Raw genomic sequence first — 16,559 nt, forward strand, 5'->3', positions numbered from 1 at the left:
TAGGAACTAAACGGGAAAGAAAAGTGCAGAAGCACAGGATAGGGAGGCACAGCGCCTAAAATGGAGAGGGGATCCTCTTTACACAGCCCTGCCCTGGCTCCTGCGGTCTTCCCCCTGACAATGACTCCTGTGGATGGTGTGCACCCCAGAGAATCTGTGTCTTTCCAGGAAAGGCACTGCACCCACACGCACTTCTGCATTTGTGACGGCCCCGTGATGTTCTGATATCTGAACGTGCCAGCGTTTCTCCGACTCATGCCCTCTGGATGGTAGATAGTTCCTCTCCCTCATCTGCCCTGGCTCGCGTGCTGCTAGACGTCACCGTCCCATCTGCAGCTGTCACGGTGCACATTCCTAGCAGCAGACGGGGCCCCTGTTTGAAGATTTCCCGCCCCCCCCCCCCTTTTCGCTTTGCTGAGTTGACCGGACCTCTGTGTAGCTCATACATCTTAACATAGTAAGAACAATACCATAATGATAATCCTTTACATCTGGAGAACATTTTTGAGTATAGAAAGGTTCTTGTGTATACTAATTAGATTTTTCAGCAAGTGACGTAGGGCAGGGAGGTATTCATATTCCCAGTGGTTCTCAAAGTGCTGTCCCGGGGCCCAGGAGCATCAGAACATCAGCTTCACAAGGCAGTATGTTAGAAATACAAGTTCTTAGGCCGACTGCCCCAGGCCCACACAACCAGACTCTGGGGGTGGGCCCGGTAGTCCACATCTTAACCACCCTCGCGGTGATCCCGACCTAACTCAGGAACTTCAGTGTCTGTAACTTCAGTTCTGATGTAACCGAAAACCACGGACAGCACGGACCCTCTGATTCACTGCTGATTCCTGAGAACTAGGGGCTGGAGGGCCGCACGGCCTGGGGCCAGTGGTTTTGGCCTGAGACCCGAGGCCCGACTTCCAGTCCTGGCGCTGCTCCTGTGTGTAGGATTAAGCGTCCTGAGCCTTTCCTGTTCTGCCTCGAAGGGAGGGAGGCCAGGCCGAGGGAGAGGCCAGGAACGCCTTCCCGCCCAGGATCACAGCCGTCCCCAGCTGTGTGCCCGTGGGTAACTCACCTAATTGGGGATTATCTTTGTTGCCTCTCCATAGCATCTGGGGAGTGAAGTATTAATTTGGACGTGCTTACAAAACGTCGAGGTCTTGTTTCATGAACTTGCAGGGAGAAAACCGGGCGCGACAATTTTTTACTCAGTCAGCCTTGCTTCCCGTATCAGGTGCCACCAGATGGACGACTTCGGGCCTGCCAAGAACCTCATGACCATGTGCTTCACCTACTACCACATCGGTAAGGCCCGGGGACGCGGCGGCCGTGGGGCCGAACGTGGAGACCCCAGACTTGTCAACCTGTAACGTGACAGCAAGTGAGGGTTTCCTCCCGATTAGAGGCAAAGGCGTGAGGCTTCCAGGAAACAATAGCCCCCGATGAGTGAGATTCCTAAAACAGGAGAAGACGAGGTCTGTGTCGTGGGTCACGAGGTTGACTATCCGTGGTAGGGAGGAGACCACCCAGCAGCTGGGAGGAGAGAGAATAAGTTCGTTTGGCGGGACGTTGCTATTCGGGAATAGCAGGATGTGAGGACATCGGTTTCATGTTTTAGCAAGATGTGAGGTGGATGGCTGTTGAAGAGAGATGGGGGGAGCGGGCCAGGGTCTTAGGGAGGAAAGCGTCCCTGGGTGTGGGCTGGAGAGGCCCTCACGAAGAGTGTGGGTTCTTCTTCATCCCGAGATCTGACAGCTCTTCTGGCTCATTGCGCTGGAACTTTCTGGTAATCGGAGCTCGAGGCTCCCTGTGTGAAGTTCCTTGGGCATGACAGAGGGACTCGTTCAGGCCGCCGTCGGCAGAAGGCCACTTGGGGCCTGTGTGTGGACCAGAGCCGGGTCAGGGCAGTGCTAAGCCTGGCCTCCCTTCCCACCCCCCCAGGACACACGGGTCTGCTCTCGTGCTGTAACCCCACGTCCTCTGCAGCGTGGCTTCGCCCTCTCTCCGCTCCCGGCTGCCCATCCTCGCCATGCCTCGCTTCTGCTGGCGATAGCCGGTCAGGCGGCCTCAGCTCGAGGCCAGGCCAGCACTGGGCGGGCCCTCCATCCATGGGATCCCCTGGTCCAAACCGTGGCTCCTCCTTCTCAAAGAACAGCGGATGCGGCTCGTCTGAGTCACATCTGTGCACAGAGCAGCTTACATTAGTAGGGGACACTCAGCACCTTAGCCTGAGGGGGCACTTTGCCCCAAAGTAGGTATCTTTGACTGAGGTAGGGTCTTGATCTATAGGCGTGCCTTGACCTGAAGGGGGCAGCTTGACTCAGAGGAGACCCTTTGGCCTGTAGGGGGCGCCTTGACCTCGGCTAGACCCTTTGCCTGTAGGGGATGCCTTGACCTGCAGGAGACCTATTGACCTGTAGGGGGCGCCTTGACCTCGGGTAGACCCTCTGCCTGTAGGGGGCGCCTTGTGCTGCAGGAGACCCTTTGCTGCAGGGGGCCTTGGCCTATTTACCGTCGTCTCCCGGGAAGCCACGCTCCTGGTTCAGGCCCTCCAGCTTCTTCGGTGCTGGCTCCTCACCTGTTTCTTTTAGCCCCCGTGCGCCTGTCTGCCCTCTCGTACACAGTAGGCGCCACCCTCCGCCTTCCCGGGCGTCTGGGGGCCTTTGCGTGTCGCGGCCGCCGCCACAGAACGGCTCCTGCCACGCAATGTGGTTCCATTCCTGCCCCCTCCCGCCTCTCCCCCCTCCAGGCAAGCCGCAGCTGCTGCCCCCCGAGTCCAAGGAGAAACCCGCGGGGAGCATCGACTCCTACCTCAAGTCTGCCAACAGCTGGCTGGCAGAGAAGAAGGACATCGCCGAGCGGCTGCTGAAGAACACGTCGGCCAAGACGGAGAACGTCAAGGGCTTCTTCGGGGGGCTGGAGACCAAGCTGAAGGGACCCCTGGTCAGGAAACCAGAGTAGGTGTCGCCGGGTGTGCGTCCCTCTGGGACCCACAGCAGAGGCCGCGTTCGGCCCGCCAGTGGCGGTGGCGGGGAGGCCCTGGCCTGGCAGGGGGGGAGTCTGGTGACCTTGGGGGCCTGCCAGCCGCTCCCAGGAAGCGTGGCGGCCGGCCCCGTGTGAGTCCTCAGCCCGAGTTTTCTGTGCTTTGCAAATGCCATTGGGTTGGCTGCTGGGCAGGGGTGCCCCCTGGGGGACTGATGGGGAGCGTGTGGAAACTGCCTGCGGGCAGGAGTGGGATCACAAGCCCTCTGGTGAGGGTCAGTGGGCGGTGGAGAGACCACTGTCCCCCGGGACAGCTGTTCTCCCACAGGAGCTTGGGAGCCTTCTGGGTCGGGGCACTTGAGAACGGGGTGTCGAAGTGAAGACCTCCCAGGAAAGGGGGCACGTCAGCAAGAGAGTGCCCGGGTTCCCGGTGCCCGTCCACCCCCTGCGGCCCCCACTGTCACCTCCGGTGGCGGGTTTCCACCATGGCTTGGCTCCGTTCCTCGTCTGGTGCTTTGGATTCAGAGAAAATGGGGCAAGGTAGCCTAAATGCCACATCTTAATTCTGGAAGATTGGCAATTGGTAAACGTAGCGTTGCTTTAATGACACTTTTTCAGAGACAGTCGCAGTAAATGTACCCATCGCTTACAAGACATAATCCGGGCTCAGCAGTGTAGAGCTGAGAAAATGTGCAGGGGGTCACTTTGTCACCGCTGTGGTGTCTCTCCCCCAGGGAGGAGGAGAGCAAGCCCAAGGAGAAGCCGCAGAAGACCGGTGAGTGCTCCCGGCGGGGGCCCGGGTGTCGCCACCACAGCGCCCCTGGTCCTGTGACCCGGCCACTGGGCATTAGCAGCCCCACCGAGTGGCCCGTGAATATCTGGGCCCCTTCCCCCCCCCCCGGCAGCGTATGATGCCGTGCGTGACCCCTGACTTCTCTCCACCCGGTCGGTCATTTCGTGTTGGACTTCTGGGGAAAACCTCTCTGGGGAGAGGACTCAGGAACCAAACTCCCTGTCCGGGAGGGTCCCCGAGGGGCTCGCCAACGCATGGCTGCAGCCAGAGCCATGGTCGGCCTTTCTCACCCCGGCCTCCCGCCCCGCAGTGACCGTGTGCAGCCCGGAGGAAGAGAGGAAGGGGGAAAAGATCTATCTGTACACGCACCTGAAGCAGCAGCCCATCTGGTAAGGCCGCAGCCCCGGCACCGTTGTCTCCCCCAGAAACCGCGGTCACTGCCCGCCAGGGGGGCCACAATCAAAAAGGCGAGCGGCGGCAGGTGTCCGTGAGGCCATGGGGAGATCAGAACCCTCCTCCGGCGCCGGTGGGAATGTAAACCGGGCCGCCCGCCGTGTAGAATGGCCTGGGAGTTCCCCAAAGTGTTAGGCGTCGAGTCACCCAGTGAGCGACGGTGTGCTCAGAACAAGCCAAGGCAAACCTTACGCTCATGGGTGTGTGATAGCCGAAGGGTGGCGCGGGCCCGAATGCCCACACGTGGACACGCGAAATGCGACACGCGGCATTCAGCCACGTAAAGAGTCACTGGCAGGTGACCGCGTGGGGGAACCTGGAAAACAGTTAGCCCGGTGAAAAAGCCAGATGGAAGAGACCAGCCGGTGTTTGATGCCGTTCATAGGAGACGGTTCAGGTTAGGCACGTCCCCGGAGCCAGTGTAGGTGAGTAGGGGGAGGGGAGAGACTGCTAATGGGGACGGGGGTGCCGGACGGGGGGTGAGGAGTGTTCTGGAAGTAGATAGTGGTCATGGTGGCACAACTCCAAATACACTAGAAACTGTGAAACTGTCTGCTTTAAAAGACTGAGTTCACGGTATGTGACTTCTATCCCAGTAAAGCTATTTCCTCCGTACGTGTAGAGACGAAAGTCGTCATTACAACGAGAGATCGGTGGTCAGGGGAAACCTTGCCCTCTGTCTTGCTCTGTTTGACCTCTCGTGCTGCCGTAGTCCCTCCGGAGCCTCCCATCCCTGGGTTGTGTTCACTCACAAGCGGGCAGAGAGGCAGCACCTAGAGCCCTCGGGGTGTCCCACGCGCCCCTCCCTCGAAGACCGCCGTGTGGCCCCGGGAGAACTTGGCGCAGGAGCGTGGCCAGGTTCCGCGGAAGCAGGGAGAAGCTACCGGCCACGTCACACCTGTCCGGGGCTCTGTCGCGGGCCTTCTGGGCTGCGACTCGGCTGCTGCCTTATCACCTGCAGCGGGCTTGGCACCCCGTTCTAGAAGGGGCCAAGCGACAAAAATTTCAGGCTCTGCGGGCAAGTACTCAACTCCGCTGTTGCCGTGCAAAAGCCGCCACGGACAATGTGCCCGGGCACGGCTGTGTTCCGGTAGAACCTGACTGACACCAACAGGGGCAGTGGCCGGATTTGGCCCACACGCCCTACGCGTAGTTCTTTAAGGAGAACGTTTCTGACTCGTGTGTCCCTGGGAACGTGTCTGTTCTCTGCACGTGGCCTGTCGGTGCCGGGTTCCCATTTATGTTACTAGACCCTGGCCTGAGGCAGCAGGTGCCCCCAAATGCCCCGCTTCCTCTGGGAGGCCCCGCGCGGGTGGACAAGCGGAAGACGGCCTTCGTCCGTGCCCCGCGGGTGGTAACTTCAGCTCTGGCCCGATGGATGCAGGATTCACCCGCCCGGCCGCCGTCCTGCCCACACACCGCCCGCGTTGCGCCTTTGTCCTGGGAGAGGGGTGCAGGTGCTGTCGTGACCCTTGGCCGGAAGCCAGGAGCGCCACCTCGGTTTGGGACAGAGGCGGATGCTCGTTTTTTTTCTCGTCCGCTCCGCGTCTGAGGCTCATCAGAAACTCCTACAGATGTGGGACTCTGCGTCCTTACCCCTGCCGTGTGCTGAGACCCGCCTCCCAGCCCTCCCCGGAGAGGACTTACGCACACCTCTGTCTCGCAGGCACACGCTGAGGTTCTGGAACGCGGCTTTCTTTGACGCTGTGCACTGTGAGAGGAGAAAACGGTCTCCCACCACCAGGTAGGGCAACGCCTGGGCTCGCTTCGCCTTGGGGGACAAGACCAGGGAGTGGCTCTATTTTCCGGTTTCTGAAGAGGAAAGCAGGATGGCTGAGTCCATGGCGTCTGTGTCTCATTCAGCTCCTTCTGACCCCGGTGCCCTGCAAGCTGCCTGGAGGGTCCTGGGCACGCACAGCTTCGTGGGTGGGTGCCCGCAGCTTGCATGAGCGCTTTCTGCCCCGGGCTCTGGCATGACTTGCCCCGACCCTCCTAAAAACCGCCTACTCCCCCAGAATGAAACCATCGGGACCCCCCCAGGCTCCACTCTGCCTGTCGCTGTAAGAAATCAGAATCCTGAGCACGAACCGCGGCCACAGGACTGTGGGGCGCAGGGCTGGCCGCCCCCGCCGCAGACTCTGCTCAGAGAGCTGAAGTCTGGAGACACAGCTGCTACGTTCAGCTTGCACCTCTGGTCTGCAGCCTGAACAGACCTCCCCAGCGTCCCCGAGGGTGGTCTTGCCACGTCAGGAGACCCCTTTTGTAAACCGTTCCACGGAGGCACCGAGGCCGGAGGTCACTGCCTCTCCGGCCACAGCGAGCCAACATTGCCCACTGCGTATGGCGGCTGGGCAGGAAAGTGCGGCGGAGCCCTCCCCGTCCCGCGTCCCCTTATTGGCCCCCTCCCCAGTCATGGGACCCTGAAGCCCCTGAACCTCTCTAACCGGGGGAGACCCCCCCACCCCCACCCCCAGTCACTCTCCCTGGCAGGAGGGAGCACGTGCGTGCCGTTTAAGACCGGTCCGCTAGCACCGGGGGGATCCCAAGTACAGCCTTTCTTTTTGGGGGGCAGCTCACCTTGACGGGGCGGGGTGGCCTGCGGCGTGCTGCGGCTGCCTTTCCCGAGGGAGGCGGAGGGAGCACGCCGAGCGGGGAGATGCTGGAACCATCCGGGAGATTCTAGAGAGAGAATTCCACGCTCTGCCAGGAAGCCAGGCTGCAGGAAATGCTTAGGTGCTTGTAGGCGGACGGGGTCTCCTCTTGCCGCTTGTGTAGCTGTCGGGCCCCCAGCGGACGAACGGTCTCGAGTACCTCGTCTCTCTGCGTCTCTCTGTTTCTGCCTGTAATAACGCTCCCCTTTCGCTGTTCTCTTTTTTCCATCCACATATCTTGCATGACTTTGACATGTTCCTCTGTTTACCTGTTTCTGCTGCCGCTCCAGAGGGGATGCTGGAGAGGAGGAGAAGAAGAGGTGTGTGTCCACGTGACTTTGTTCATGTTAACAGGGCCGGGGTCCCCGCCAGGGCCGCCTCAGGGCGGGAGCTGCCCGCTAGCTGCCGCGGGGGGCGGAGCCCAGACTCGGGGGCACGCCCGGCCCTGGGACAGGCCGGCGACGGGTGGGAGGTCGCAGAGGACAGAGCGCCAGGAAGAGGAAACAGATAGGGCACTCGAGACCCCAGAAGGCCCGGGGTCGGTTCAGAGAGTGAGCCGCAAAGTCCGATTCTGTGCGACTCCAGCCTTGCCCTGGCCACTCGGCCCCTCCTAAGCCGCCCTCGAGCCCCCCGCCTTGCCTTCACACCGGGGAACCCGGTCCCGGCTGGAAGCCACGGATGGGTGCGGAGCGCCTGCCTCTCCGCGGCCAGGCGCCCAGGTGTGCAGGGGCCACCCCTGCCCCTGGGACAGGCTCGGGGGTCAGGGAGGGAGGACAGCCGCCCCCTCCTTCCCGCCCACCGTGCGGCCTGGAGTCTGTGTGTGCGTGTGTGTGAGGGGGGTCCCTGAAGAGAAAGGCCTAGAACAGGGCTGCTTCCTTCGAGCCACAGTGGGGTCTGACTTTAATCGTTTGACCTTCGTATTTGTCAGAGATGTTTTGTAATATATTTTCAGAGTGAAAGGCCTGCCTCTTCAAAATACGGTTTCTGATACGATGATTGTTTCTTTGCTGGAAACTTCCCAAAGTGTGCTTCCTTTAATCAGTGATGTATTTTTAGTGCTTATTGTTTTATGAGAAATGTTGTTTCTTGGGCAGCCTTATGATGGCTTTAAAAGAAGCACTTGGGCTTGGGATGCCCCCGTTAGGACAAAGCCCCCCGCATTCCCACAGTCTCTGTGGGTGGGGGCGCGACTAGCCACGGCCTCCCGAGGGCAAGGCTTCTTAGCACCGCGCCTGAGGCCCAGCAGGGCTGGAACATCCCGGCCACCTCCAGACTGGTCGGCACGGAGCCCACAAGGGGATGCCGGCCTCCGGGCCCCCTGGGCCCTCTCACCCAGAGCAGACGTGGTCGGACCCCACGCATCTAGGACCTGTCCCCCGCCCCCACCACACACACACACACACGCCCGGGGCCCAGCCCGGACAAAGGGCGAGTGTTCCTTCGAGATCAGGGTGGGAGGGTGAGCTCTGGGTCCCTGGGCAACCTGCCACCTCCAGCATTCCATCTGCTTTCTGGCTGATGATACTCCGAGGTGGAAAAGCCTCCTTTTCCAAAGGTGTCTGTTGCTCACCTCCAAATTCCCACTGTGGCAGTTTCGACACACGCTCTGCCCTCCGTGTGCTGTGAGACCTCGACCAGCACTGGGTGTTGAACTCCGTTGTAAGGAATTGGTTTGATTGCGGGCGTCACCTGATGAGTGGATTGCTAATGACCTCCCACCTCTTTCTTCAGAGGTCAGGTTAAATGTCCCACTTCTAGCCCTAGCCATGGCAAAAAGAATCACCTTAGCATCCAGGTCAGGAGGGTCAGAGCCCCTGAGTCATTCCTACATGGTGTGGGGTTGTGCACTGCACAGCCTGTGCAACTGTACACGGCAGGCCCGATGGTGGAATGGGGATTTGTGGGCCTGGACAATCCTAAGGGTAACCACTGGAGGGAAAGGGTGGGAAGGAGAACGGGATGGGATGAGCATCATGCCTGGAAGCATATTCTGGGTTTCTTCATGGGCGTCCTGTCACCGGCACGAGGAGACAGGGAGTGACCCCGCCCCTCACGGCTCTCGTGCCCCTGATGTCCTGTGGCCTCCCACTAAGCCGCAGCGGCCGGAGTGGCCCTGCGCCCGGCGGGTGGGGAGCAGCGAAGATTCGATGTTCTTGGTTCTTTTGCTCTTCCTTTGGCTTCTCCATTGCCCCCACCCCTCACTCCCTCACTCCGCCTCTTCTCTCCCTCGGCTTCTCTCTCTCTCCTAACCTTGGTCGGGTCAGACTCATCACCCAGAGCTTAAGTTTTAAGGGGAAGTGGGCTTAAACGCGCGTCTCCTCCACAGACGCATCTGCCCCTGCCGGCAGCCCGAGGGGCCGGGCACGGAGCGGTCCGTGCCGGGGCTGGACGGACCCCGGTCCCCTGGAGACAGGGGCGCCCCGCCAGGGGAGGGGGAGATGGCACACTGCAGAGAGCTGCTGGAGACGGCTCTCAGTCGCGACACAGGATTAATGCTGCCCAGAGAACCCCCTCCCCACCCCAGACGCTGTGCGGGCTGGTGTCTGTGCCCCCACACGGGACGGGCGGTTCCGTCCTCAGGCCTCCACGTGCGCAGCCACACGCACACCGCGTTACTCTCTCACTTGGTGCCGGAGGCCTAGCGCCTCTTCACGGTGGTCGTGGGGGACGGTGTGCGGGGGCCCCCGACAGACCGGGCTCTTATCTGTGTGCTCTGGGGAGGGGCATGGAGCCTAAACCTTGGCCACGCGGAAGCCAGGGCGGGGAAAGGCAGCAGCGCCAAGACCCCGCCTAACAGGGCAGCGTGGCCTTCGGCGCGTCCAGCCTCCCCTGCTCCCCGGGCCTCCTGGCGACGGGAGGCTGTGCGGACCCCACCAAAGAGCCAGGGAGGCCTGGAGACGTGGCGCCAGCCTGCGAGCCTCCCCGATGGGTTCTGTACGCCCGCTCCCCCGGGGCGCCGGTAGGGCCCTGTCCCCTCTGCCCATCTCTCTGCCTGTCGGATGGGCCCGGGACCTCCCATCCTTGAACCACGGACAAGGGTACGGGGGGGTGGTGTTCTCGTCTCCTAGAGAACGTTCTGGGCGAGCACGAAGCGCACGTCCCCTCTGGGTCAGTAGAAAGCGTGTGAGCTTTGGGGTCTCCTCATCCCGGGAAGGACGAGGCGATCAAGTGTGTGTTTGGGCTCCCCAGGCAGCGTGTCAGAACCCGGGCAGGCGTTGCGCGAACGCAGAGCAAGCGGCTCTTTGGGGACGGGGCTCCCTGTCCGCGTCAGGGAGGCCGCGCTCGGGCACCGGCAGCACCTGTAGACCAGGGCAGGGGGCGAGCGGCTGGGGATGCGACGGGGTCCTGACACCCTCTCCTGTCACCTGTGCTTTCAGGGAGAAGTGGTGCCACATGACCCAGGAAGAGAGAAACGACAGCCTGCGCTTCAACGAGAACATCACCTTCGGGCAGCTGGGGTGAGGGCCCGGGACGGCCACCCCACCCGGGACCCCGGGGGGACCCTGACTTGCGTGGGGGCGGGCGGGGCCGAGCTGGGCTTCTCTCCTGCGGGAAGACCCGTCCTTGTGGTGCCCAGCTGCGGTGACAAGGGGCCCCCAGAGGAGACGCTTGGCAGAGGGGGTGCTGTCCCCGACGGCGTCACGCCTCCGTGACACCACGTCGTCGTAGCTGCGTGCCTCAAATGGCTCGAAAGCACACGACGCGTGACATCGAGGCTGGATTCCGGTTCCTAGTGAACGCACCTCCTAACCCCGGTCTCGCGGTGAGGGTGTCGGCTGGCCGGGGACGCCACCGCTGAGTCTCGCTTCTAGCACCTTCGGGGGGGCTGCGCGTCGGGCCCCGGCTCCCCCTCCTCCCCGGGGAACGGGAAGGGTGCTAGCTCACGGGTGTTTCCCCCCAGCACGTTCACTCACAACATGCTGGCGTTCGGACTGAACCAAAAGCTGTGCAGCGACTTCCTGAAGAAGCAGGCGGTGATCGGCAATCTGGACGAGGGTGAGCGGGGGCCGGAGGCGGGCGGGGGCGTCAGGTTTTAGGAACAAACGCTCTGCCTGCTGGGAGTTTCCCACCCCGCTCAAAGCATTGCCGCTGTTTCAATTAGAAATGTGCTAAACTGTCTGGCAGGTTCACCGGTCCTGTTCTCCTGTCTGTGCAGAGGCGTGGGACACTTGACTGGCCAGGGTGGGGGGTGGTGGGCTGGGGTCGGGGCGGGGGGGGCTTACCAGCTCAGTGTTTACGAACAGCGCCAAAGACCAAGATGTAACCTGGCGCTCGGACTCTGAACTTGACCGTGGCCAAGCTCCGACCCTGAGTTGCCTCCCCTAAGCGGCCACTGTATGCCCGGTTTTGTTTCTTGAGCCACACTGCCATGAGAGGTATGGGGACAGGCGGAGAAGGCGGGGGCGGGCTTAGGGGGTCTCAAGGTTTCTCTAGAAGCTCTGACCTCTGTAACGAAAGAGGCTGCGTTACATGTCCGCTCCGCTAATCCACTAGTGCAGACAGCCTCTGTGGGTCATCCCACCTGCTACCAAAACTTTCCCTCGTGGCCTAAAAAGCCTTCCACTTAAGTACTTACACGAATTTGGATTCACACGGTATTCTTCAAAACAAAAACAAAAACAAAAGCCCTCCATCCTGCACCAAATTAAAGGGGCCACAGAGGAGTGGCCTGAGGAGGCAGGAGAATGCCCAGTGCTTCCCTGGAACGTCCCGGAATGTTGTCATCAGCCCCACGGTGCTGGGCGAGCACACTGGCCCCTGCCCGCCAGGCAGCGCTGTGCGGTGGGTGGGACTCGGGCCTGGGTGCCCCGGTGCCGTTCGTCCAGCAGCACGGTGCCTTCCCCGGCCTCACGTCATCTCCACGAGGAGAGGCACCCGCTTCCCGAGAAGCCCCCTTCCAGGAGCCAGACGTGCAGCGCGCTGGCCGCCGAGGGCTCCGTGGCCCTGCCCGTCTTCAGAAGCCAGCGTTCACCGTTCCTGGCGAGATCCTGCTTGGTCGATGAGGGGGGCGGGGCCTCCCTGCGTGTCGACGTCTTTCTTCCGAGAGTTAACGTTGTTTCCTTTTGCAGAGCAGTACAAGCTGCTGAGCGACCACATCGAGCAGATGACCGCTGAGTAGGCCACGGGAGGTCGCCCGAGGCACCCCCCAGGAGGACTGAGGGTGCCCGCCACTCTCCTGGGCCAGCGACGGGCTGTCACCCCACCCGATGACCCTGCATGACATCAGCAGCACCCAGAGCCACTCCACGCTGCTCTCGAACTAGCAGTGAGAAGAATCTGGTCGCCCGACCTCCCCACCCACCCTCTGCCTTGAACGCTCCCCCCATCCACTTGCCAAAGCGTCCCTGGGGTTACATGGCTAAAACCAAGGTGACTGTCCGTACTCCTGAGTGTCAGGCCTGTGACGTAGGACCAAGCGGACGAGCAGGAGAGAGAGAGAGGGTGGGGTGCACATGCGGATGCAGAGAGGGACCTCACGAGCTGGCCAGGGACCCCGGGCAGTCACTGGCGACCATCTGGGAGCCTTTTCTTCAGCAGTGGGATGGAGTAGGGGGGTGCTCCCACAGTGGGGGGGCCAAGGGGGCCGTGGGTCTCTCAGGGCGGGCCAGGTGGGTCCGGGGCTCCCGCCGCCTCTCTGTCGGGTCCCCACCGTGTGACGGGAACTGGAGTCACAGGAAGCTCCAGGAGGAAAGAGACCCTTCCTGTTTTAGGGAGGGAGGGAGAGCGGCGCCAGGACCTTCTTCCCTGGCTGCGGGAGGCCCGGTCAGGGCTGTGGGCACCCTGGGGACCTCGCAGGCTCTGCGCGGCTGCGTTAGAGCCACACCAGCACGGACGTGTCTGCAGCGTGCCTGCTCGGCCGACGGCTTCCTTCTGAAGCAGAGAAGGTTCTGCCGCTCGCTCCCTGGGGGAAGCATGGGCTGTGTGTCCCGTGAAGAGACCCAGAAAAGAGGTTTCTCTGGCGGCTGCGAGACCACCAGGCTCTCCGAAAGCAGACAAAGATGATGGAGAAATCTGTGCCAGCGTTACCGACAGCTGGGCAGAGGCGGCTTCTGGTGGCAGGTGTGAGGCTCCTTAGCTCGCACGCCGTGTGACCTCTTTCCTGCAGGCTCTGCAGCCGCCCCCTCGTCTCCCATCTGGTGTCCGGGAACCACGGCTCTTCTCCCCGGATTTGTGCCGGGCACAGCGGGGGAGTGACTGACCCCTGTGAGGGCTGACCCGCGAGGGCTGACCCCTGATGGCAGGACTGACCCCTGATGGCAGGCGTCCCGCGAGGACTGACCCCTGATGGCAGGCGTTCGGCCTGCGGCTCCCCCGGCGTGAAAGTGGCCATCAGTCTGGTTCCCTCTGCCTCTGCCCGCCCCTCTTGGGCACTGACCTTGAAGTGGGCCTGGCGGGCTCTCTCCTTTCCCTACGTCCTCCCCTCCTGTGTCCCCCCCTCTACCTCCTCAACTCTCGGCCATTACCTTACGGTCTCCTCTCAAGTGCAGCAAATACATGCCTGGTAGTCACCCACCCGGCCAGTGCCGGAACGCTTTCCCTCGTGGGATGCCTCCTTGGAATGTTCCAGAGACGAGCACGCGTCGTCTGAGCTGTAGCACGCGCATCTTGGGGATGACGGGAGAGGCGATGGGAGGCTTGGTATGATCTGAGCAACGTTGCCAGCCAAAGACCGGGTCCCGAAACTCAGTTCGTTTTTATGATGGCTTCGTGTGTGTGTGTGTGCGTGTGTGTGTGTGTGTGTGTGTGTGTGACAGCAGCCGGTCTGGCAGTGTCACCAAACAAAGCACAGCCCTGTTGCTGGGACGGGTCACACAGACTGGAGGTCCCCCCACCCCCCAGCCAGTGTTGGGCCCCAGGGCTGGTGCATGCCTCCACGGAATGCATTTCGAGAATTAAGGTCAAATGAATGGGTGTGTGGGCCCCTCCAGCGCCTGCTTCAGATGATGGGTCCCCTGCTGAGCCGCTCCACCACGCCCCCTGGACGTGCTGTGCTCCCCTCCCCATCTGCAGAATCAGCGCCACACAGAGGGGTCTGTCCAAGCCCCCCGCAAGGCTCTCCCTTTAGCTGCTGTGTCGTTGGCTTTATCAGTCGTCTCTTAGTAGTTGAAACGCGTTGCTTGATTCTAAGGTGCACAGAAGACTTATCCCTGTATATATAAGATTTGTGTATAGAAGTTTGGTCTGATTTCTGGAGGCAGAAAATTGGGTTCTGAGACTTCCCAGCGTGCCGGGGGGCGCGACGCGGAATATTCCCCCTGGGGTAGGGCCCGCAGGACCACGCTGCCTCTGGAAGGAAATGCAGCTTTGACTGCTTTGGGCTTTTCTAAGCACTTTAGCTTCAGAAATGATCTTGAGGTCCCCCCCCCCAACATAGGCCTCTTGAAATAGCCCTTGAAGGTGAAAGCAAGGGTTGCTTGGGTCCCCCCCGCTGCAACCCTCCACTCCTTGTCCCTATGGGTCTGACCCCGGCATTGATCAGACCCTGCCAGAGACCTGGGTCCTCCTCAGAGTGCATGATGCCGTCTCCTGGTGGTGGCATTGCGCCCTCCGGTGCCTCTGGCCATCGTCACCTAGAAAGCAGGCCGGCAGGCCGCCCGCCCCACCGCGGTTTTCCTCTATCCCTGTAACGCGGTCTCTTCCCTCCGGGGCCCGGCCAGAGCAGACAGACGGGGGACGCTGTCAGAGGTCCCAGCGTGTGAAGAGGCCTCACTCTGGCCTGCACACACACGGACGCTTTGCTCTAAAAGCCCTAACAGCTCTTCTTGTAAACTCAGGAACCGTAGACTCCGTGCAGAAAGCATCAGATTATACCCAAGAAGAGAGTTTCCCGTCCCGGCAGGTACCGTGTCCAAAGCCAGGAGCCCTGGAGGCTCAGTGGCATTTCAGATTTTCGCTGGCTGTCCTCAGGGGCGGGTGGGGAGGTGGGTGTGTGAGTCACAGTGAGCCAGGATGGCTCGTCCTCTCAAATAGGAAGGTCCCTGCTTGGAAAACAGGACGTTGTTGAGACGCAGCTTCGTATGTGTTTAGCTTTTAATTTTAGCAATATTGATAGGCGTGTAAGAGGAGCCCCGTTACCGTTCAGATTGCGCCTGCTGTGTGTGTGCATGTGTGTGTTTAACCAAAGGTAGGAGTATCAGACCCTGATAGTCTAAGTTATTTGTACAGTGAAATGGAGTCAGCTATGATTTTCTCATTGCCAAAAAAGGGGGGGGGGGGGTTGCTAAGAAGCTCTTACGTTACCAAAAGGAGAACCACAAAGGGTCCATTTCCTGAGTTCTCTACCCAAGTTAAAACCTAGGATATTCAGGTCAGCCGGCTCGCCCAGCTGGGGTTAGGCCAGAGACCCGGGGCCAGAGTCAGAGGACCGCCTCGCCTCTCCCTGCCCTCCTTTTTGGGAGTTGAAACCAGCGTGTCCCCTTACTTCTCCAAGGCCAGCTAGACAGTGAGTTCGTTACCGTGGAGAGAAGACCCAGCCTTGAGGTTTGCTCCTCCACGGACTGCGTTCTGTGGGTCGCTCGTCCCGCAGAGCGCCTGCCGTCGCAGGCTCTTGATGCGACGAGGACAGTGTTCACACCGTGAACGGGTCTGTAAGCGGCTTCATCTCACCGCGGTGACCGTAGCCGCAAGTCAAGGCCGCCAGCTGCGCACCTGGCCTTCCTGCACGTCCCAGCTTCCTAACTGGTTGGCTTTTATTTAGGGGGGACCCAGGTGGACCCGTGAGGCTAGATCAGCTTTATTACCAAATTACCTAAAACCGCAGACGCCTGGGCAGCCACGGGGGTGGCGATGGGGGTGGCGCGAGCCCTTTGCCCAGAACAGTGGGGAAGCTTGGGAAGGAGGGTCTGTGGCCCAGGGGGAGGAGGCCGGAGCGGAGGGAGCCCAGCCCCAGCCTCAGGAGGGGGTGGAGCCCCCCCACGCCCCATCCCCCCGGCCAGCTCAGGCTGCTGTCTTCTCTCCTTGTTCCCAGTCATGGCCCAAGCTGCCAGGTGGGGGACCCTCCCACCCCCCAGCCTTGTAGTTCTCCTGAACCATTGTTCCCATGTCCCCGCTGCCCCCCCCACCCCAGACTGCCTGTAAATCATTTATTCCTCAGGACCCCCGGGGATGAGTTTCACCAAAAGGGGAATTACATTGGCTAGAGGCGCCCCTAATGGCCAACGTGTAGTGTTCAGACCTCGGGCAAAGCCACACAGGGCCACGTGTCCCATACATCCTTGTCGCCCTGTGGCTGGGAATAGGGATGTGTTGGTTCACCAAGTAGCAAATGGAGGAGTCGTTTTCAGGGTGTCCCCGTTCTGCAAATACACTCGATGCTAAGAACGTTCTCCATGGCTGGCTCCTGCGGGGTGTCATCGGTCCCCTTGTTGTCCTCGGGCCCGAGAGTCACACTCCTTGGGGAGGACGGAAGGGCCTCGTGCTCTGTTTCCTGGGTGCTGGCCTGTGTTCCCCGAGTCGACCAGAGCTCGTACGTGGAACCCCACCGAGCTGTGTCCAAGGGACTCAAGTGTCCCCAGGATTCAAGTACGGCCGTGCTGTCATTGCAGGGCTCGTGGTTACTAGTGGAAAGGGATAAACTCGTCGCTTCTGGAAGACAGGATGGCCTGGGTTTGCCCCATCTTCCTGTAACTTCCACGCACAGGCCTGTCACAGGGTGTCTGCACAGTTGGGGTCTCTCAGCCTACAGA

At 61.1% G+C, this 16,559-nt stretch overlaps 1 protein-coding gene across 5 annotated transcripts in view; it reads left to right on the plus strand.

Annotated features, from left to right (window-relative positions):
• The window catches only part of KIAA0513 (KIAA0513 ortholog), a 58,067-nt gene extending 44,507 nt beyond the window's left edge, over positions 1 to 13,560 (plus strand). For 3 of the 5 annotated variants that reach the window (XM_043599801.1, XM_043599802.1, XM_043599803.1), the window contains exons 5-13: positions 1,229 to 1,299; positions 2,744 to 2,951; positions 3,711 to 3,751; positions 4,080 to 4,158; positions 5,889 to 5,966; positions 7,164 to 7,193; positions 10,251 to 10,331; positions 10,775 to 10,869; positions 11,943 to 13,560. In XM_043599801.1, coding sequence (XP_043455736.1) covers positions 1,229 to 1,299; positions 2,744 to 2,951; positions 3,711 to 3,751; positions 4,080 to 4,158; positions 5,889 to 5,966; positions 7,164 to 7,193; positions 10,251 to 10,331; positions 10,775 to 10,869; positions 11,943 to 11,992 — 733 coding nt within the window. In that variant the 3' untranslated portion in view covers positions 11,993 to 13,560. The remainder of the gene's footprint in view (positions 1 to 1,228; positions 1,300 to 2,743; positions 2,952 to 3,710; positions 3,752 to 4,079; positions 4,159 to 5,888; positions 5,967 to 7,163; positions 7,194 to 10,250; positions 10,332 to 10,774; positions 10,870 to 11,942) is intronic. The other 2 variants (XM_043599805.1, XM_043599804.1) reach the window with 1 other exon arrangement.
• Positions 13,561 to 16,559: the final 2,999 nt, after the last annotated feature.

Source organism: Prionailurus bengalensis, chromosome E2, assembly GCF_016509475.1.
Source record: "Prionailurus bengalensis isolate Pbe53 chromosome E2, Fcat_Pben_1.1_paternal_pri, whole genome shotgun sequence".
In the NCBI taxonomy this organism is placed as follows: domain Eukaryota; kingdom Metazoa; phylum Chordata; class Mammalia; order Carnivora; family Felidae; genus Prionailurus; species Prionailurus bengalensis.